General features: G+C 37.7%; 1 protein-coding gene across 1 annotated transcript; it reads right to left on the minus strand.

The window, feature by feature from the left end:
• Positions 1-604: 604 nt before the first annotated feature.
• Positions 605-21469, minus strand: LOC116790852 (desmoglein-1-like). The gene is made up of 16 exons (XM_032696302.1): positions 21422-21469; positions 14831-14866; positions 14338-14466; positions 13509-13664; positions 13234-13381; positions 12184-12347; positions 11799-11933; positions 11058-11243; positions 10617-10876; positions 9563-9705; positions 9195-9413; positions 7588-8064; positions 5350-5498; positions 4614-4674; positions 3016-3224; positions 605-1576 (listed from the first exon to the last, which is right to left on the minus strand). The coding sequence occupies exons 1-16, from the start codon at positions 21467-21469 to the stop codon at positions 605-607; spliced, it is 3492 nt and encodes a 1163-aa protein (XP_032552193.1).
• Positions 21470-22593: the final 1124 nt, after the last annotated feature.

The raw sequence follows: 22593 nt of genomic DNA on the forward strand, positions 1-22593 counted from the left end.
GTGAAAATGTATTATGTTTCTATAATTATTATTTATAACTATTGTAGGTGATGGGAGAAATGGTTGAAAGTGCTGTTTTGTAGCGCTTCTTGAATTACATGCAAAGTAAAATGATGCATTTGAAAGTGCTTATTTAGTCTTGAGTTGACTAATTATTAATTACATTCTTTTCCTTTCTTGTCAGTGAGGGGCTATTAACCCAAATCTGCTTATTGTGGGAGATCACTCTGCAGCATAGTACTTTAACACTCTTTTGTGTGATGTTAATTCATGATGTACTGCATGCACACAAGGATCTTCTCTCACTGCTCTGCTCGGTAATCAGATCTCTCTCCAAAAACATTAATGTCTGTTTGTACACTTGTAGTGCTAGCTGGAGAGAAATAAATAAATTTAAAGCTAACTTCTGCTTTCCCTTCACTGACGAAGTCCTGCATTTAACCTTGAAATGGGGCACCCTTCAGAAATCCTCACACAAGTAGGAATCTCTGAAATTTTAGCGCTATTTCTTAGTTATAAATAATAACAATATTCTTGATGGGTGGCAGCTAATGAGTGTCAGTGCAAACGGCGATTTCAGCGGGAAGGGATGCCGGCAGAGGCCTTACTGACTGGAGTACTGCACGGTGCTGTACTTTGTCACTCGTCTCCGGGAGGTGCCTGGAGATGCCGTGCCCATTGCCTGTCCAAGGTGACAGTCGGCACTGAGCATCTGACCTGTGCTGCTCAGGCCCCCCAGATTTGCCCCCCCCAGGCTTGTTCCTCCCAGGCTGCTCATGCCAGACCCTGACACTACTCTCTCTGTGACCACCACATTGTGGGCATTTGATAACTCTGAGGGAATATTTATTAGGCTGCCTGGCATGCCGGAGGCAGGCCTGAACACCCTTTCTGTCACTACCACATTTGACCCATCTACCAGATCGGGAATGCTCAGAGACGCTGGAAGCCGGGAGTTAGGCGCGATTACTCTTTCGGTGACAATAACATTGGACCCATCTGTGAGATCAGGGATATCTAGCATGCCACGCAAATCAGAGGCAGATGCAGGACCGACAACCCTTTCTGTTACGACGACGTTGGATGCCCGCAGAGGGTCAACACAAAGAGAAGGGGAGCCAGAGGTGTAGGTCTCAGTCACCGTCATGTTGCCGTGGAGCAAGGGATCTGGCACCGGCCTTGGGGGCTGTATGGTTGACCCAGATGTGTAGGTGTTTTCAGTAACAACCGTTGTAGTGCCAACTGGGGGAGGCATAGGTGCACTTCCATTGACAACGATGGTGGTTCCAGGTGGTGGGAGGTTTAGGTCACTTTCAGGGTTGGGAAAGGTGACGTTGACGCCTGGCCAGGGTGGGTTGACATCAGGGAAAGGTTCGATCTCTTTGCCCAGACAGATCTCTGCCAGGGTCCTAAATTTTGGTCCTAATGTATCCAAATATGTTTCATCTGTATCTTCTCCGATAAAGCTGCAGCAACCCACAGAGCCAACAGGAGTACCGACTCCTTCATGATCATAGATTAATAGGCAGTCATTTGCTGGCCGACCTTCATCTTCATCTGCATACACGAATGCTTTCTGTAGTTTGCAAAACCAGGAAAATAAAAAAAAAGGAACAGAACAGAGTGACTTTTCATCAGGCCTTTAACCATGGATACTCAAACCATAATAAGGTTTCCCTAATCACAGTAAGGCCCAGCTGACTTGAAAGATGGGACATGAACAGGACAGATTATACCATCAACATTTTTTAACCCTGAAATAATTTTTATTCAAACATTACTGTGTTTTATTCTTGTTTCTGCCAAAATTTAGCATCTCCAATTTGATCTCCCATCAGTGGATCTGACTGTGGGGCAAAGGAGATGGGTGAACGAATGCACTCTTTGGGCAGCACTATGTGAACAAAGTGGTAGGAAGAGGAGTGAAGCAGGTTATTGAGAGGAGCAGTGGAGAGGCCAGGATAGAAGAGATGGGATGGAGGATTGGCCACTGTGGGGAAGACTTGGTGAGCCCAGAAGGGAGTCCATTTTGAACAGGAAGGAGATTGCTGATTTAGAATGGTGTTGGGGATCCTGAAGTGGTTGATGCAGAGAGATCAAGCAGGAAAGAGGAGAATTTAAAGTGATTACATGGTGAGATTGGAGGAAGCAGGAAACAATGGAAGGGGAGGTCTGGGAGGGAGAGTCAGAGAGTTTGGGGATTGAGATGGTCAGTAGGAGGAGTAATCTGTGGAGGGCCATGGCTGCCAGACAATTGTTAATTGTGGTCTGGGAGAAGTCCATGCTCAGGACATCAAGACTGCTCTGTCCTCTCCTCCACTGACTCTTGCTTAGATTTTGAAATATAGCAATCCTTATATATTAATTGATATTTTGGTGACATATGCAATTATAACATTTATGCCTCATAGTTCATGCCTATTATGAAAATATATCTCATGAAGCCATTAATCATGTAAATTCCATACCTTCTTTTTATACCATATTTAAAGGCTAATTCGTGTTTGTCAATGGCAAAACTGCATATTGTTGTCCCTTGTAGTTCACAAGTATTTTAGTGAACAGAAATGGCAATAAAAATTAGGAAAACAGCGAACTGATGTTCACAGTTCTTTAGGGGTTGAAATCACTTCAAGCTGTACCGAAAGTAGGAGTGAACAATTTCACAAAGTTATTTCTTTATACACTGAAAAAGGTGAAAAATACATTAATTTAGTGGCCACTTACAAAGTTGAAATAATTTAGTTGCTTTCTACCCACAAATGCAGTGTGTCCATCAGTTTTACAAAAAGACTATTGAGCAATCAAATCTACTACAGCAGCAGCTCAAAGGCAGTACTACTACTAGTGTAATTTTTCCTACTCGTCCAGTCAGTTTTGTTTTTACATCGGTCTTATACCATGGAAGTTTCAAATTGACTAGAGTTATTTTGGATTTCTACCATGTAACCCGGGGAGAAGAATCTAACAAAAAGTAGGCTCACAGATGTAACACAAAGAATATCAACTAATTACCTCAGAGAAATAGTTGTCTAGGAAGGCCATGTTCACTCCTCCTTCTCGATACTCTTTTATTGTTCCTCCAATTGACCCTTTTACTTCCCCTGTTCCAGAAATTCCTCCAGCTGTTCCGTAACCAGTTCCAGTGCCATAACCAACCCCTGTAGTTTCTTCAACACCGGAAGCTACTACTCCTCCTCCTCCATATGTGTTATTATATATCTCTGAAAACAGAAAAAGTTATCCTTCCCATGCTCTATTAAAATTTACACAGAATTCACCAGTAGTTTTTATAAATACTATAAAGACACTACTGAGTTTCTAAACATATTTTAGACCACTTTCAGTCACAGATACATACAAGCATTAAACCTGCAATAACAATTAAGCACATATTAGTGGACATCTAAGACCTTGATTTTATTCCTGAGGCTAGGCAGCATGTTCATATATGCTTTAGTAAATCAATTATTTACTTCAGTTATTGACTGGAGACATTATTCTGCCTGATGTACATATATGCTGTCATGGGGTTTGCATTAGAAAATCAGATAATGCTTGTGGATAGTTATGCACATACATAAATGTATATTTGTGTTCACATCAGGTTTAAAATTATTTTGCCTTAAGGGCTTAGAAAAAAAAAAGGCTCTTTGTTACTCCTTTCACATTTTCTAGTGGTTAGATTTTTAAGGGGGGTTAGAGAGAACAATAATGGATCAAAATAACCACTGACTTATAATGCAGAATGAAGACAGTCTTCACAATAAGTTATAAAGTAATACTTACAGGACTTTGTCTTCTCAAAATTTTTTCATATATTGATAACAAGGAAAGAGTGGTCTTAATGATCAGTGTATTTTATGATAATAGAGTTGCATACAATAGCCTTGACTATGGTTACATTAGGAAACATAAACTAAATTATATTTTTTTTTCATTTTTATGAAGTGAAAACATACGAGAACATTTTTGTATTAATAATAGTCAGCAGAGAAATTGTCTTGTAGAATAACATTTCTTCCTGTCAGAAGCTAGTGAAAATGGATCTGTACCAGCATCCTTCCTTCCTGTTGTCATGTGAGGAATGAGGGACAAAGAGAAAGTGGCACTACACAGCTTGATTTATTCTCTATGGTCATCAAATTCCTGGGGGAACCTTATCTCAGAAGCATAAATTTATTGTGCTATGTGCCAGCTTTCTGTCTAGTTTAATGCCCAAATGATCAGTAATTACCTAGCTGCTTGACATCTCTTTTGGGAAGCAGAGCCTGGAAACTGGGAATCTTTCATGCTGAGTTATGAAAGCAACTTTCCTTATTCTGGCCTCAAGATTGATTTCTGCTAAAACTGGTGTCTAGAAAAGACCCTCCACTCAGTAGCTGGAATGATAAAGAAAAATTGCCTGAGATTTGAAAGCCTCAAAAGCTCAACCCTCAGATTCTTTATTCATTCTGGAGGTTCTACTAGCATCAGTTTGACTATCTGTAGATGTAAGATTGGAAGGGTTGTGTTATAGCTGGGAAACTAAAGTGCTCCATGAATCAGAAGGCATGAAGTTCTGAAAGACAGATTTATGACAGCGTACATAGAAGATTTTGGGATCTGCTTACCAGAGGGTTCGCCAAAATCGCCTCCTGCAGCTGTTGTTGGGGCAAGAATGTGTGAGACATCCTGGAAAACAACATTTTGAATCCTTTAGTGATGACCTTGAAATTCTCATATGAAGACCAAGACTTTCTGAATCATGCTAAGGAATTAGCAGTTCAAACTATTTATCACCGAATATGCCAAGTTGGAAGGGACCTACAAGGATCATCAAGTCCAACTCCTGGCCCTGCACAGGAGCATCCCCAAGAGTCACACCACATGCCTGAGAGTATTGTCCAAATGCTTCTTGAACTCTGTCAGGCCCAGTGCCATGATCTCCTCTCTAGGGAGAGCTCTTAATTATCGTCCCCATTAAAACAAAACGAAACTAAAACCAAAACCAAACCAAACCAAACCAAAGACTAAAGGTTTTTTGGTTGTCAACATAAACAGTGATCAGTGGGGATGATTTGTGTTACTTTGTCCTAAATTTTCACTGAAGAAGTTTGCTAGTTATTGTGTTTCATCTGAGGGAATAGTAACACCAAACTATTGTGCCAAGCTAACTGAACACAATTAAAAGCACATAAACTCCATCTGGGAATATTAATTAAGTATCACCTTTTGTATCTGCCTGGCAACTGTTGACAATGCCAGACTTTTAGAAGACACAATGCTACAATCACTCTCTACAGTCAAATGCAGTCTTTTCTCTAAATATGAGTTACTCCTGATTGTAGAAACATGGAATATACTGACCCTGTCTTCAGGCTGTGCACCTTCTATTCCCCATGGATGAATTGCCCCTTCTGTGCATTCAGGTACAGGTTCAAATCCAGTTCCAACTCCACCTGCAGCGCCACGTCCACAGCCACAGCAGTCGCTCATTGACATCAAAATTGGAATCACTTAACAGGAAGTGAACAGGAAATGGGGATTTAGGACATCTCTTTCTCACAGGAATATCTGCTTTTCTCAGAGGGGAAGCACTCGCAAACTTTCGAAAATATGTCTTTAAAATGTTTCAAACCAAGCAGCCTGCAGGTCTGGCTTTCAGAATCATTAGCTGCTTTTGGAAATTAATGTATTTAGAAATTCAGAATAATTTGTACCTTTAGTTATAGCAGAGCAACACAGGGGTGGAGCAGGGCTGTTACTCCAAATTTATGCCTATAGACCTGGGAGCAGACTTTGATCTGTCTCAACTGAATCAATATAAGTTGCATACGTATGAAAATTAAACAAACAGAACCAGTCTTGCTATGTATAGCATTTAGTGCTATTCATTCCTGATATATAAGCATACATTTGTCTCTTCAAATATTGTAATTGAAAAGAAATACACATTAGTAATAATGTACGTATGAGAATCAGTGGAGAGATATCCATCAGACTACAGTGATCTTTGGCTAAGGCTCCAGTTGCAATTTTCACATCACATATGCATAATGCTTGATTTGAAAAAACAACAGAGGCAAACCCTAAGCCCAGATTTCCACAAATGTTTACATAGAGTGAGTCAGGTTTCCCAGTGTGCTGTTATTATGCTTTGTTGTTTCAAGAACACAGTGTTAGAAATTGCAGAATTCTGTAAATACCAACATTGAAAACACTGCTCATTTTAAAAAGGCAATGTGATATTAATTCATAGAATCATAGAATGATTTGGGTTGGAAAGGAGCTTGAAGATCATCTAGTTCCAACCTCTCTGCCATGGGCAGAGACACCTTCCATCATCCATTTCGCTCAAGCCCCCCTTCCAGCCTGGCCTTAAACAATTCCACGGATGAGGCATCCACAGCTTCTCTGGGCAACCTGTCTGTATCTTATGACTCACAGTAAAGAATCTCCTCCAAAACCTTCCCTCTTTCAGTTTAAAGCCATTTCCCCTTGTCCTATCACTGCACACCCTTGTAAAAAGTCCCTCTCCAGCTTTCTTGTAGGCCCCCTTTAGATAGGCTATTCTGAGGTCTCCCTGTAGCCTTCTCCAGCTTGAACAGCCATAACTCTCTCAACCTGTCTTCATAGGAGAGTCACTACAGCCCTCTGATCATTTGAACATCAAAGTGAACTGAAGAGAAAAGGGGGAAAGTCTAGACTACCAACTAGGAGAGGAGATTTCCAAAGGCAGAATGATTGTCCTGTAACATTAGTCACACATAACACAGCACTTGCCACTCCAAACTTTTGTGGTTTTTGACTCCTACTAATCAAAGATTAAAACCCCAAACAAACCCTGCTCCTGAGAAAATCAGGGTAAAAAATCCATATCCTCAGGTTTTTTAGTCAGCATTTCTTCAATGGTAAATTTTAGATGTTGATTACTTGATGCCCAAGCCATGAGAGAGGGTAGATCATATCTGATTGTGGTGTTCTGAGAAATAAGTGCTTGCATAAATTCTAACTTGAGCCATTCTTATCCATGAAACTCATACTTCTTCAAAATACTAGGCCATGTGAATGAATGTACTTTTTTGATCCTGTTATAATAAATACTACTTGTTTTTAATAGATATAATATTTGGAAGCAATAGCCAAAAGTGTAAAATCTAAGATGATGGTATCTATTGTTCTACTACTGAAATCTATCTTTGAGCACAAAGGAATCTTGGTCTTTACATCTTTTCTTTCCCAACCTGGAGCTGATACTTGTCCATTTCTTTTAAGAACGTAATGGAAGGACAAATTGCATACTCTAGGTTTTAAGTGACTGAACAGCTTTGTCTGATGGTTTGAGAACTAAATAACATCTTAAGAAAAAAACAAACCCTAAGTTTTAGAAGGGAAGTAGTTATTTCTGAATGAAATGTGTATGTAAATGTGTATAACATAAAATATATAGAAATTCTTTTAATTTAAACAACAAATTTTTCTTGTCAAATGGCCTGTAGGAGCCAATAGATTAACAACCAACCAGAAAAGTCACCTTGTTTTAGAAGAATTACAAAGTACACTTTTAGAAAGGTAATAAAATTGTTTTCTTAATTTTATACTTACGAACAAATATTAATCCACCAAGAAACATCAGGCCAATGGCAGCACCGCTAAGTGTGGTAGGTGATTGGAAGTCTCTGCCATAATTTTCATTTCCATAATTGTCGTCAATGGATGCAGTATATCCTCCCTCACCTCCATCGTATCCATCAGTATAAGTCTGCCAGTCTGTGTGATCCTCATAATCTCCTCCAGGTCTAGTCTGACCATCACCACCACCATCTTCCCGGCCTTCTCCACCACCACCAGTATCAGTGCCACCGCCTCCAGTACCACCACCACCAGCACCACCACCACCACCACCGATGATAATTATTTTTGTGGCCCCACTGGTGCAGTAATTCCGACTATCACACTGACAAGCTTGCACAGGAATTATGTGTGGTCTGGGGCAGCGTCGGCCTTGGCTGTCTCTTACAGTGATATAGATCCTATAAAGGTAAAAGTCAATGTTCTGACTCACTAGTTCTGCAGAGGAAGCTTTGGGAGACAAAAAAAAAAGAGAAAAATATTTAGGTGAAGGTATTGACTATAAATGCTCTACAAATCTCTACTTTTTGTTAGTTATATTCATAGAACAGAATATGAGACTAAGAGTTCTAAGATCTTCGGTTACTTATTCATCTACAGTACTTATTCAAAGCTGAAACTTATGATACTCCTCTATGCTAGATTTTCTTTTGTAAAATTTGAGCCAGATCAGACTAGTTATCACTTTTAAGCCTGAGAAATACAAAAGAGGCAAATGCACTTTTTTATTTCTACTGCTGCTTTTCCTGATTTTCATTTGCACAATGGTAAACATAAAAATTGCAAGTTTTATGCATTTCTTTTTCCTCTCACAAGGAATTGAAATAATTTTTTCAAAAGATTTTTCAGTAGGTTTAAAAAATTTAGAGTTACACAGGTGCATTTGCTTAGGACTCAAGAATAGTTGTAATTGTGATATTTAACATATAATGTCTTCTATGCATACAGTAAGTTATGCAAATTCTGTCATTTAGTAATGTATGAGATTTGATTAATGCATTAGTTTGTCATGTCCTATTGGAAGAAACTGGAAAAGCTCCACTGCACACTGACGAAAACAGTTTTTGCAGAAATACAAGTAAGTCTAATTGGTACAATAAATTACAAAAATTGTAGTTTTAATTTGCCATTTTCACATGCTTCTCACATAAGTACAGCTCTGCCAACTAAAAGTTTTATTCTTTAATACAAAATTTTAAGAGTTTTGTCATATGCTTACGATTTTTAGATACTACAGAAATAAAAAGTATCAAATTACTCCTTTTAATTTACTCATTATGTTTAGACCAACAGTCATAGTTGTACTCAAACTATAGTTTTTGCTGCCCTATTTTTTTTAAATTTCTGTTTCCTTTAAAAAACACATGTAATAATTCCGATTCTAGTTGTAATATGATTTTCTATATTTATAAGCAAATATGGACCAACTTCTTGGATCCATATGAGCATAAAATCACATTTAAGTGAGATTAGAATAGATTCTAGTAACTGGTTTTTTTGTTAGTGAAATATTATCCTACTCAGTTATATAAGAACTTGTTGCTATGGTTTATTATGTTATAAAATGTAGGTTAATTTACCGTTTATTGATCTGATTATCCATGTAGTTTGAGGTTCACCATGTATGGTGAATGTAAAGGGCGTAGCATATAGACCTCCATCCCTGTGCTTTGCTGTGATAATCACTGATGGGGAATGCATACATACTTTCCTTAATTCAGTATTAATAGTCGGGCAGTTGGCATTGATATCATCTATTGAAAGCACAATGGTGCCTGTAGCAGTATATCGAGGAACCCCTGTAAAAAGGAGATATTTGTGGTCAGGAGGGAGTACTGATACTATAAATAATGCAGTTTGGGTTGTAAAACTAGAAACAGGAGAAAAATTGATAGAAATGCGAAAACAAAAAGAGTTTTCTTTCAGAAAACTTAATCTCTCTTCTTACCTCTGGTGATAGCCAGAACCTCTGCTTTGTACTGCCCATTGATGACATAGACTGATTCCCGGTTAATAGCTTTGTTGAGTGTGATTTCACCAGTGTTTTGATTGATTCTGAACCAGGCAGCTGGATCACGTCCTATACTATATCTGTGTTTGGTGAAGTGAAAATACTCAGCGTTATGTTATGAGTATATGTATTACATATTTATTTTGCAAATAATATTTGGCATTTTGGAACATTTTTCTTTAGGCTGTGCTAGGTCCTCTTGCATTTAAACCTGTTCAAGCAAAAGCCATGTAGACTTCAAAAAATGTACACCAGAAAAGTGATTAGGAATAAAGTAGGTGTGTACATTTTGCAAGTGGCATAATAATTTTGAAATTAAATCTCTCTGGATTCTGTAAACATTTACTAGAATCCTCGTTGACATCAGTGGTTAAATCCACAGCTCTTCCTGTAACATTCTAAAATTGTATTTACTAACACATTTCTCAGTTTTATGATTTTTTTCCCAAACCTTTGTCAATAAGCTGTATTTATTTCTACATACCTTAAAAAACAAATTCTGATCCCAGTTATTATCATCAATTTCAAGGGAAATAAGTGTCAAATATTTTTTTTTTTACTACAGAATGAGCTGGTAGTGACCTCTTCTATTCTGACTGGATAATACTGCCCATTATTGGGATTTTCTGTTTGCTTTTTTAGAGATGCTAACAAATTCCCTATTTGTAGCAAACGTTTCAAGAAAAATTATTCTTAGGCTGGATAAGAAAAAAACTCACCTGTTTTATTTATATAAGTTACATCCTATCGGAAAAGTGTTATTTTCTTTGTCTTGTACATAGGGCTAAGGAAAGTAGGTCAGGAAAGAAAGCAATTGTAGCACAAAAAAGGGCTGAACGATATACTATTGTATTGCTATTATTCTATTGCCAATCAATGAATGTTGTTTTAAGTTGTTTTTTTAAAGCATCCTTTAAAATACCTATTCCTCATCCCACTGAAATCTCAAAAGAATTATTCTATCCAGGAAGTTAAGCAGAGCAGAGCTTACACAACATTTGATGCAATAGCTCTTGTATCCTCGTCGATGGCTGTGTATGTTCCTATAACATAATTCACTCTTGTGCCTTCTGATAGAGAAAACACGACTGAAGATGGGTGAAACCTCGGTGGTTCAATCATATTTTTTACTTCTATTGTGAGGGGTGTTCCATATATTTGGTACTCTTGTGCAACAGAGTGGTGGAAGGCAGCTACGTTCCTGACACCAATCATCAGTGAGTGGGTTCGGAGCTGTTCATAATCCAATTCCTAAAAGATAAACCACAGAGAAATAGATAATACATAAAATTTCCCTAATTTTATTTAAATATTTTTTATTTTAAATGGTTGAGTGACAGTATTTTTACTGGCCATTTAATTTTGTTGACAATTAACTAAAACTATTTAAAGATGATTATTTCAAGAGTTGAATCACAATATTTATCCATACCTTAATTACTCTAAGGATGCCTTGATTTGTAGCTCGATCTGTAACAATTTCAAAACAGTTATCTTCATTACCGGATATAAAGAAAAACTCTGCTAACCAATTGTCTGTAAACTCTTCATCAGCATCCAGAGCTTGTATTCGTAGCAGTTCTGAACTGAGTGAATTTTCTGAAATACTTGCTGAAAACTGGAATGACAGATAAGCACCTGTTAGCAAACTCTGATATATATAATGTGAGGAAAACATAGCTGTCTGCAGAGATTCTTTTGAAGGATGTCCTGTGCACAGCCCATGCGAATTAAATAAAAAAACATGTATTCAATTGTGATTCTGGTTGCAGATCTAAAGAGCTCTGTCACCTCAAGTGTTTGCAGAGGCATCTTAGAGGGAGAGGATTTGTGCCTTCTATAGCAAAAGATCTTAAAAAGACTGGGTTAATCTAGCCATACTTCAGGGATCTGGACGCCTGAAGTACTGGATTTCTTTGAATACAAAGATGTCAGTCCTGAGAATGTCAGGACTGACTTCTCTGAATACAAAAATAATCTGTGTGTGTGTTACCAGAATTGGTGCACAATCTATGGACTGTGTTTCGAGGACACTACAAGGGAACAACCCCCTTATTCCAGTGAAGCATTCAAATGTGAAAGTGCTCTATGGGTTAGTAAGGGCTCTGTTATCAATGGGGGTTTTTAACAGGGTTTTCAAACAGTTATGTTGCTTTTAGTATTGAAAACTTACAGAGCTTTGAGCAAGAGTTGGAAAGTTGTCATTGACATCAATAACTTTAACGTTACAGCTACAAAGGGATGATATTCCATCTGCAGCTCCATCCCGGTCTGATGCCTTCACAACAAGAGTGTAGCTACTATGTTGCTGTCACAAAAAGAGAAATGAGTGTGTTAGAAGACCAGCTGTGCATCTTATAAATACTCATGTCTTGCTACTATTTCCTAATATAGGAATTTACCTTAGACATTTTATTGTAACACATTGAAAATATGCGTTTCTCCAATAATTATTGTAAAAAACACAGCCTTTCTCTCTCTTTTATTTTCTTTCATGCTCTCATAACACATATCCACCAAAAAATCATGTTATTTAACTTTGGAAAAGGAAATGTTACCTCTCTGTCAAGGTAATTGGCAAGATGGAGTTCTCCGGTATATTTATTCATAATGAACATGGGTGGACCTGAAGGTTCCTGACTCTCTATCTTGAAGGCAATTTTAGAATTCAAGTGATTAGGTTCATCTGCATCTGTTGCAATGATTTTCATCACCAGTGTGTCTAAGAATAACAAATAATTAAAAAAAAATCAGAAAATCTTTTATATTCCTGTGAACAATTCATCAACACAGTGCTAAAACTTGTTGTATGAAAATGATAGAAGGCTTTCATTGACATTTACAAAGAAAACAAAAAATTTAGTTTTTTAATACTGATTCTGAATGTTAATGACTTTAATTAAAAATCAAGGTCAGATGGAAAAACACAGATTTTCACTGAACTTCTTGAAATCACCATAGGGAATATGTAAATAGAGTAAGTACTGAGCTTGTAGATATTAATGTAAAAAAATGCCACAGTTTTAAATGAGAATTTCTATAAAGTAGAAAATGAGTGTTGGGCATCATTGCCTCAGTTAATTTCTCTACTTTAGGTAAAAAAAAAATTTTAATCATTTAAGTAAGGGTTTATTTAGTAATATTCTACTGTGACTGCAATACACAGGCTACAAATACAAACATTTGAAAGAGACAAATGGGAAAAAATGTGTTTTATATACCCTCAAAGGAAATAAGTGTAAGTGTAGTGTTATTTTTATTTCCTAAATGAACTGATTTATTTTTAATTTTCACATCTGAAAGAATTTGCATAATGGTATGGTTAGAAACTGGGGCATTCAGCATTCATGTGTGGAAGGAAAGGGGGAAGGAAGCACTGCTGCTTAATTTATAGCAGTGAGCTCAGGCCCTGGCTCAAATAGCACTTGGAGAAGCATCTGATTCTTTTCAGAATGATTCTTCCTTTTCAGATGATTCTTCCTTTTCAGTAGCCCTGGCTAATCTATGCCATTGCCTAAGAAAAAGCAGAATGAGCACCCCAGGTTTATATTTACTGTATTCTGGGAGCTTCACTATCACTGCTATAAAGGCATAGTGTAGTTACTTACTGTCCATACTGCTCTCTTCAATAGATCCTGTAAATACAGTTTGTGCAAATACAGGAGGGTTGTCATTTATATCCAGAACTCTGACTCGAAGTTCAAGAGGTGGTTCCAAATCCATACCTGTCACTGAGTGTTTGGCAAAGCAACGTATCTAGATAAAGAGATTTACTCATTTTAAAACCAAAAGTAAGCAAAGTAGCAACCTGAAACAAATTAATTTGTTGTCTGCCCCACCCTGGATCCATCATCATAAAGGTATAAAAAAGGGGAGTACTTACAACAAATACTGGGGTTACTTCCCTGTCCACTATTGATGTTATATTAATTTCTCCTGTTCTTGGGTTGACAACAAATATTCCAAAGGGTGCACGATCAATTCCAACTCCAGAGATGCTGTATGTGACTGGATTGTTTTCTTCACAGTCTGATCGGATCTACAGCAACAAATAATAATTTATGGAAGTTTACTGAGGATACCCGCAGGGCTTTTTCTCCTATTCTTAGTTCCCGTAAAACATTCTATATACTTTCTGTTTCTCAACCACTATTCACAAGGTTCAGTTGACAGAACCAATGGAGAGTTCTTCTACTAAACAATTAACCTAGAGATCCATCTCCCCTTAAGTGCTTGATAGGCTTTCCCTTAAATATGTCAGGCAAGTGAAGAGAGAAACCTCCAAGATTATCACACCATGGCTGGACCTCAGTAAGTGAAAGGACAGGACAGGAAGATATCATCTTTGCTCTGTTTCCCACAAAAGTTATACACAATGCTTGAACTTCTGCTTAGGAGTTTTTGAGGGTGAGAGACAAAAGAAAAATATTGTGCTCTGGTACACAGACGCTGCATGCAAAGACACCGGTTGGAGCTGCCCAGGAAGTAGACTGATGGCAATGTTCTAGGAAGCCTCTGCCTCCTCAGCAGCCACATGGGTTCACTTTCTGAGACTGTCTCAACAGAGCTGGAAATATTGCGTCATTTTTCTTCTATTCTGCATTCCTTGCTTCAACTACTCTAAGCAAATATATTTTTCTCTGTGGTTTTATCAGCCTATCTTTGCAAAAATCTTCCTTGTCAGTGAAGCTTTTGTTTTTCTGTCTACTTACTCTGGCAATTGGATTCCTCTTAGAATTATCTTCTCCTTCTCTACAAGCTGCAGCAAATTTGATCCATTCACGTTTTTGTCTTCTGAAGGTTTTCCATCTTGCCGTTCCATTTTCATCCCATTCTTTTACCTTTGACACAGAGTTCCAGGGTCATATGACGTCAATCCATTTTAAATTAATACAGACAATTGGAATTTTCAATGATAAGGAGGAAAGAGATTTTTGTAGACCATGTGCTTTTTTACATGTCTGTGAGTCCCAAACTCTAAGACTGTACATGTTTACTTTAAAATTATTCCTTTGTGTGAGATACTCATTTAGGTTTAAGAAAAGTTCTCTCAAGGAAGCGAGCAGGTTATTACCTGCAGCTGTTTAATATTTAAATATGTTTTCAGTCTTCAGGTTCAGAAGTATCTTAGTTCAAGTATCTTGGTTTTTTTCATTGGTTACATTTCATTTGAGCAGAAAAACATTTTCTAAAGAAATATATTACCTCTACATGAAATCCTGTGCTGAAATCCAAGAGTACCTGCAAGAACAATGAAAGATTGGCATGTAAAAATGCAAGGCAAGACGCAGTAAGCAAAGCCCAACTGCAAGACATTGTTATACTGCAGGACTGGAGAAGTACTTTTTCTCAAGCCTATTGCAAAAGCTTATCTAGGCAGTAGCTACAGGATTTCCAGAAGTGACTTTGTGCAATTCATTTTTTCTATCTCTAGCACTTGAATTCCTTGACAGTTTAAACCTTCAAAATTAATTCTGTCTTTCAAGACAGAACTTTGGGTTTGAATGGATACACCATAGCAAATTTCAAGCTATACCTACATTAAAATACGGCTTTCACACAGATTTTTATGTTTTAACACTTCAGCTGGTTGCAAGAGTTGTTACCCAAATATCTAGGAAACTAGAGAAGGAGTCTTTATCCTAAATAATGTGTTTTTCCTTGTCCATAATAAACCTGGAATACTTAACTAGGTTTTTTAACCAAAAAGAATGAAAATAATTTCTTGGAACTTCCCAGCGAAGTTGAAGACATTCAAAGTAAGATGGAAAGAGAACTGCAGTCATCAAGCATATTTCCCTGGAGTGCGGTGGACTTTGATTTGAGACCTAACTATGCAACTAGTCTTGAGTAAATGAAGGTGGCAAGATCAGATGCAATATGTAATTACTTTAAAATTAAAATTTAAATGAGAGAAGCCTCAGTTTCTTGATTAGCACAATTTAAAAGAAGGCACAGTTTAATTAACCTTATTCCTAAATAAAGTGTAACCTCTTCAGAGCATTTTTTTGGGGTTTAGGACCTGGTTTTCCTCTCTTCAGACAATAAAGGTGAAGAATATGGGCTTTGCAGGACTGGATGCTTTTTTCATTTATCATTGGGAGAGACAAAATATCCAGGTGACTCAAAAAGTATTTCAGAGTTTTTCTTTTCTCAAAAAAAGTTGTTAACATCTGCATTTATGAGTTTTCCACTTCCTTGTAATTTCCCATAGCTTTTTTGTTTGTTTGTTTTATACCAGTTGTACTTAGATAAAATCTGTGACAATCTTTTATCCTATGGTTTACATCATGGGACTTTCCTCACTTAAAATTTATTGCATTGTTCTGGCAAGGCTGGAACATGGACACAGACTTTTTTCCACTTACTTCATGTGAGGACAACCTCTTACATGGAACAAATTAATGAACAGCAGCTTCACCCTTCTTCTGCTGTCTCTCTTTTCCCCATTTACCTTTATTCTGCAAGAGGTCCGCCATCTGTCATTTACAAAACAATCTCTTCAATGATCTGGTCTTACCCAGAACATTCCCTGAGACCTTGGCACATAATGGCTGCCCTAATCTGCTTCTTAATGAGGGAATTTAGACTGTGGATTTGCCCATGTGATGTGCATATACCTTGAAATTTATTTGACTATTCATAGGGAAAGGATTTTTTTTCCGTGTTTCTTTGAGGAAGTTACTGACATGAATGGTTCAGAAAAGTAGTCTGCAGAAAAATCTTAACAATATGTTCATGTTGTACTAAAAGGATTAATATATTTTTGAGTTTATGTCTTGGTGACTATTTAAATTTTGAGCTTCAGAATAGGGTTCAAATTCATGTGTGGCCATTACTCATCTCAGAGAAGGGACAATATCAGACTTCAGGTAAATGGCAGGTTTTTTCCACCCCAGTGGGAGCTCAGGTCTGTCCTTTTGTAATCCCCCTTGGAGCCTGAGGAAACACAGGAAAGTCAAAGGGATAGACTATACCCTCAGAGAGAACCTGAGTGATGAGGTCTGCCAGAAAGAGCACTAATTGAATAGTCTCTTATCAATCAATCCCACTGGTTGAGCAGAGCCTCCTTTGGTGAGCACAATGAAATACTCTCCACCCTTGGGCTGAAATCCCTTCTGGCATGAGAGCAATTGTCTTGACCCAGCAAAGTATGAGAATACACCTCCCAGTGCAATGTTAGTGAATCTTGTCTGCTGTCTGCATCCTGTGGCCTATCGTGTTACTCAATAGTGAGACTGATACCTCACACCCAGACACATCACTCATACTCAGCAGGCCTAACTGAAAAACTGTTCTGAGTACCTCTGAAATAAGAATTATGCCCATAAAGAATTCTGTTGTTTAAGGCCATGAATACTGATAAAACACTTGATTTCAACCTATATGGAGTTCTGTTTTCAAGCAATGAAAAATAATGTATTTTACACTGGAGTCTCATTGTTTTTGAGCACCAGTAATGAGAATGTCAGGACTTTGTCCATTGTGGATGCTGGGGATTGTAAATTTAGGCCCTGTATTTCCACACTTGTCCTATGCTAACTAAGGAAAACCCTATTCTGCTACTTGTTGCTAATGAAGATCTTGAATCCAGAGTACTTAGTAAAATTTGTGTTATTATTTGAAAAGGCTGATCCAATGAACTTGATGTCTGTGTTTGGTATATCTCTCTGTTATAGGAAGGAGGACAGGCAGACACCAGAAAAAGCTGTCTGGTTCATCAGATAAACCTCAACAATTTTGAGGTTATATTTATCGAACTTGATAGAGGGATGGAGGTTCCTCTACCTCCCCAACTACTGCTTTCCCATTGTCTGCTATGACCAGCACTTAGAAGTCTTCCCCCAGACCAGTTATCTATTTCTAATATCTATCTTGGAGGCAAACCTGGTTTTTTCTAATGCTATTTCCAGCGGAGAAGTGCTGTCTCCTAGCAGCTAACTCTATCATATTTCTAGGTAGTGAAAAAAATTTCCTTCTAAACCAGTATCCAAGTACAGCACTTTCCATAGACCCAGCGAATAACATTAATTAAAGCAATAGGAGCCACTGGAATGTGTGGGATGCATCCCGAGGACCTTGGGGTAGGCAGGCTGATCAGAATGATGCCAAGATTTGCTGGTCTGTTAGTCTCTGAGAGACCGTGAAAAGAAAAAGGAAACTGCAGAGAAGCTAGAGGCTGGTTGCAGAAGTGGTTTCTGTTTTGGTCTGGGAGATGTGCTGTCAGGGAACAAGTTATGGTGGCTGTCATTTGCACAGTGTCCTGTCTGAAAGCTTGTCCTTTATTGTAATGATACCTGAACCCTTGTCCAAAATGACACCTTAGAGTCACACTGGAGTTATTCTGGATTATTCTGATGTAACTGAAAATAGAATTAGGCCCATAGGATGTGTATGGTTTTTTGCACCTTCAAAGCAATTTACAAACAAGAATTAACTAATCATTAATTGAGTGCCAAGCAATATTATACGCAATTATGGAATCCTCCCTCTCCACCTACTGAAATCTAAATGACTGAACACGCCTTTAACATCTTCCCAGCATTATTCATATGGGACCTGCTTTTCTCTCTTTGAAGTCAACAGCAGTATTGTTATTGGCCTGGATGGGAGGAGTGCTGAGAACTCAAATGTATTGCATTAGTCATCAGGGTGCAGTGGTAGCTCTGGTACTGTCAGCGTTTTGGGACTTTTATATCTTCATATTCGTCCAAAGCTCTGATTAATAAAGGGTTGCAATAATGAACCCTTCCCTTTATTCATTCTGATTCTCTTTAAAAAATGATAAATCAGTGCACATGAGATAATAAGAAGCAGAGTTCAAACATAAGACAAAACCTCAAATTTAAAAAAGATACCATTTAATCACTTGTTAATTGAAACGTGATGGGGTTTTATTCTATACTTTTCATTTTCATAAGTCACTAATTAATGTACTTCTCCAATTTATAGGGAAAGTTTTTCAGGATGATTTTTCTGGCATTTTGTTTACTAATTTAGAGGAAGTCAGGTGTTCCTATATCAGTTACTGATGTCAATATTTTGTATTGCACCCAGGATCCATTGCTGCTTCAGCAGAATTATGACAATGGTTGTGTCAGGTAGAAGAAGATATTCCAAAGTTTTATTTATTTTAAAATAAGTTGATTCAAAGAACTGAACACTTTGGGAAAGTTTCCACTGCAATTGTTTCCATTCTGCTAAGTCATACAGATATAATGAATTCCCATACAGTAACCATTAAAAAAATGAACAGAAAAGTAATTTCAATGTAGGGTGTATGCCATTATCATTCAAATTTGAGTTTTTCAAATTAGTCATGCTAAGTGCCCTCAATAAATCTCCTCAATAAAACCTGAATTCTGATATGGCTTAGAGTTTTCTGGCTGCAAATGCATGTTTGCTTAATGGCCATTTTACTTAGGAATGTAAAACTGCAGGCATGAGAACCTTATCTTAGGTGATAATTCCTGAATGTGGAATTGCTTTAGTTTCTATTTCTACAATAAAATTATTTGGCAGAAGAGCGTGCAAGTTCCTGATTAAATCCTGGCAGATGATTCATATGCATATACAATGAGAGAGTTTAGCCCCTTAATTTTTTTATGTGCAACCAAGTTATGAGTAGGAGGTGTAACCATAGCCTAACAACTAGAGGGGGAAAAAAAAAAAGAGCGTAGATAACACATGGGAAAATGTAGCCAGACAAAAGTGCATAAGAGATGTGGTGAATTTAAAATTATTGGCTGTCACATGATAGCTGGCAGGAGAAGAGTCATACCTGATCAAACAGATTATTTCCATAAAACGTGTCTGTGCTAGTATCACAAACAGAACTCCCTTACTCATGAGAATAATGCCTTTGAAGTCACGTGAGCAAGGGTTGCAGAATCACTCCCACCGATGGTGAAATCCATGTAGAAAATTACTAGTTTCAGGGCTGGTAAGTTTTCTTTTTTTTGAAAGTGTAGTAATGTACTAAAATATGTATAACTCCACGGCACTTTTATTTGAAGCAACTTATTAACAATATACTAACCAGACAAACCATTCAGGCAGGTGATGTTCATGAAAGATTAATCAAGCTGAAAGCCAAGTCTCTTTCTCACAATACACTAAAATTGGATACATAAATTTATAATTTATTTGATCTCTACAGTTTGTCTGTCAGCTTTCTATAAAGCGCTGAAAGATGCTATTAAGCTGTATGGACCATCATGAACATTGCTATGCAGAAGAACACATAATAATTAGAATTGTTTCCTCTGGGCAGTAGAAGTTCAAATGTTTGATAGTCATCAAAACACAATGGCAGTTTTCACAATTGCTCTTTTTTTCTGACCCAACACATACCCTCCATCACTCACAATTGCAACAATAATATACTCAAAGAATGAAAATGGCTTCAGAAGTGCCGAGAGAAGTAAAGCAGTAAAATCTCTTTTGAATGAACAGATCTTAGACATGATACAGTCAAGCTTTTTGAACTTCGACACATTGGGAGTATGCATCACCAGGTAACTGAGTAAAATGGATAATCACTAGAGCAACATGAAAATCCAGAGGTGTTAGTGATGTGCAACAGGCCAGTCTTGGAGATCTCTGCACTAGCCTAAACAAGCAGGAACTTATCCACACTGTAACTTGCTTTTGCCAAGTTTTGCTGTTGTTTGCTTGGCAGCTGCCCTGTGCTAATTAGTTCTGCTTTACTGATCGCAGAGCTGTCAGCTAAAATTAATGGATTATGTTTTCAAATTAGTTTTAGGATTTCATATTCTATAACACACTTTCTCAGACTGCAACATTCCTAGAAATGTCAGTAATGAGAAGTTAATAAACATTTATGCTTACTAATACATTGTGTAAAATGTAAAATTGCATGAAAATCACAGAAGGACATAACTATAATAGAAATCCCACTCTTCTCAATCTTCCGGGCCTTAAACCTCTACCTGGTTTCAAAAGAGCAGCACAGATGAGTAAAATTAATCCACACAAAAATCAGATTGCAGGAGCAATAAGGCCTCCATAGTCCTTTTAAGTCCCTTCTGGGTAATTTCCTTGTCTTGATGAACACATTGTACAACTATGCCCCTTGACCATAGCCACAACTTTCCTCTTACAGTGAGAAAACAAACCCAGAAAGCAACACTTTCATCATGCATTCTCTTGCTCAGCACATGGCGGCTCAGACACTAATGCACTATAACACAGGAATTCTTTGTAATATGATAAAATAGGCCCAGTTTTAATTTTTACTCAACTAAGATTTTCACTAAATTTTGGTTTTTTTTTTTCTCATTAATATAGCTGTAGGATTTTGTGAGCTCTGAAGTGCTCTTGCTAATCAGCTTAGAAAAAGAGATTTGAATTCTTTAGAAAAAGATATTCCTTCAACTGATAAAAAAGTAAAGATGTAGAAACAAATTATATCTAATCATTACAATTTTTATAATGATGTCTTTTATTAATAACAGTGACCCCTTAAATAGTAGACACAGACAACATTTGTCTGAAAAGTCATGCATTAAACAGAGAAAGCCACATGCTGATCATCAAGAGGTTGCAGAAAGTCAACAAAGAAAGTAACATTTGTCATTATTTAATGAAAAACTAAATTAATTCTGTAGAATGTTTAGAAGTGCTGTTTAAAATGAGCAAAGCCTTGGTTTTTTTGTAAATTTCAGAAGATATTTTGGGGGACTAGTTTACAGTGTAAAATGTAATGGTCTCCTGAGGAAGACTCAACCGACGTAGTCACAGAATTTACAAATACTGTTTTAAAATCTGACTTACCAACAAAAGGAACAGAAAAGCAGCCGTTCGGTGAGGGAGCCAATCCATGGCATCTGACTTCTCGGATACAAGTCCAACTGAGTTGTGGTTACAAGCCTGTTCCTGTTCCCCTCCCCCCTCAGCTCTAGTGACTATTTAAAAAGACACTTGGTATGTGTCCTTATACTCAGCCCTTCAAAGTGTCTCTGCCTCCCTCTGAGGGAAGCACTGAAGATGCTGTATAACAGTGTGTCTTTCCCCACCCCAAAATCCTGGGCTGGTCTCACCTGAAACGCTTGACAACATCATTATTGCTTGCAGGTAAAAGCTACGAGACACACCTTAATTCTTACTGCACTGAAACCCTTTGTTGGATACGAAAGGGTACGTTTTAAAAACAGAAGGCAAGCTTCGCTGAGAAGATACCGAGTGATTTATAAATTACTCACAACATAAGGAATCATTAAAATGGTAACTTATCATTGCTTTCAATGCAACTGCCAGTATTCTTCTTGCACCCAGTATAATAGAAGAACTTAATGAATATTACCATGAAGAATATGGACTTTAAGAAATTACTCGTTTGAATTAGAAGTCCATTTACTTACAGGCACAAAGAAGTCAGTTCCATGTACATTATTCACAGAAGTGAAACACTGAGAGCAGAATGGGGTTGTTGTTGTTAAAGAGGTAACATGTCAATTTGGGGAAAAAAAAATCATGTTTTATTCATGAGGCCACAGGCATATCTGAAGACTTTCTGCGAGGAAGACTTTCTGCTTTCACCAGCTGCAAAGCTGCCTCATGCCATACCATTTCCTTCCTATGGGTTGTGCTCTCACTGACACAGCGGAGAGGGAGTTGCACACATACCCTGTCCCAGAGAAACTGGAGAGCCAGTCAAAACAACAGGAAGTGGAGGAGAGGGAGGATGTGCCCACACAGCTCGCTTCTGGCCTTATTTTGCATGGCAGGAGCACAGTTATTGGGGGACAGAGAAATCAAAGAAGACTCCCCACTTTGCTCTGCACTAGCTCTCTCTGCAGAAGCCCCCTCTGCAGAAGAAGTGTTGTAAATCCCTCCTTGTGTCTTTGGGACACCTGAACCACCCCGTCATGGCAAGAAAAAGTCAGAGTGACCCTCTGCTCTGGCACTGAACCTGGGAGAAGGGTACACACTTCATCCCCCCAAAT

This window comes from Chiroxiphia lanceolata, chromosome 1 (genome assembly GCF_009829145.1).
Source record: "Chiroxiphia lanceolata isolate bChiLan1 chromosome 1, bChiLan1.pri, whole genome shotgun sequence".
NCBI classification, from domain to species: Eukaryota; Metazoa; Chordata; class Aves; order Passeriformes; family Pipridae; genus Chiroxiphia; species Chiroxiphia lanceolata.

Coding starts and splice junctions, on each gene's coding strand:
- LOC116790852 (XM_032696302.1), bottom strand. CDS start 21,469: ATGGATTGGCTCCCTCACCGAACGGCTGCTTTTCTGTTCCTTTTGTTG. Junction 9,706..10,616: donor GCTATTGCATCAAATGTTGT/GTAAGCTCTGCT, acceptor CACCAAACACAG/ATATAGTATAGGACGTGATC. Junction 9,414..9,562: donor GGTTCTGGCTATCACCAGAG/GTAAGAAGAGAG, acceptor TCCTTTTTACAG/GGGTTCCTCGATATACTGCT.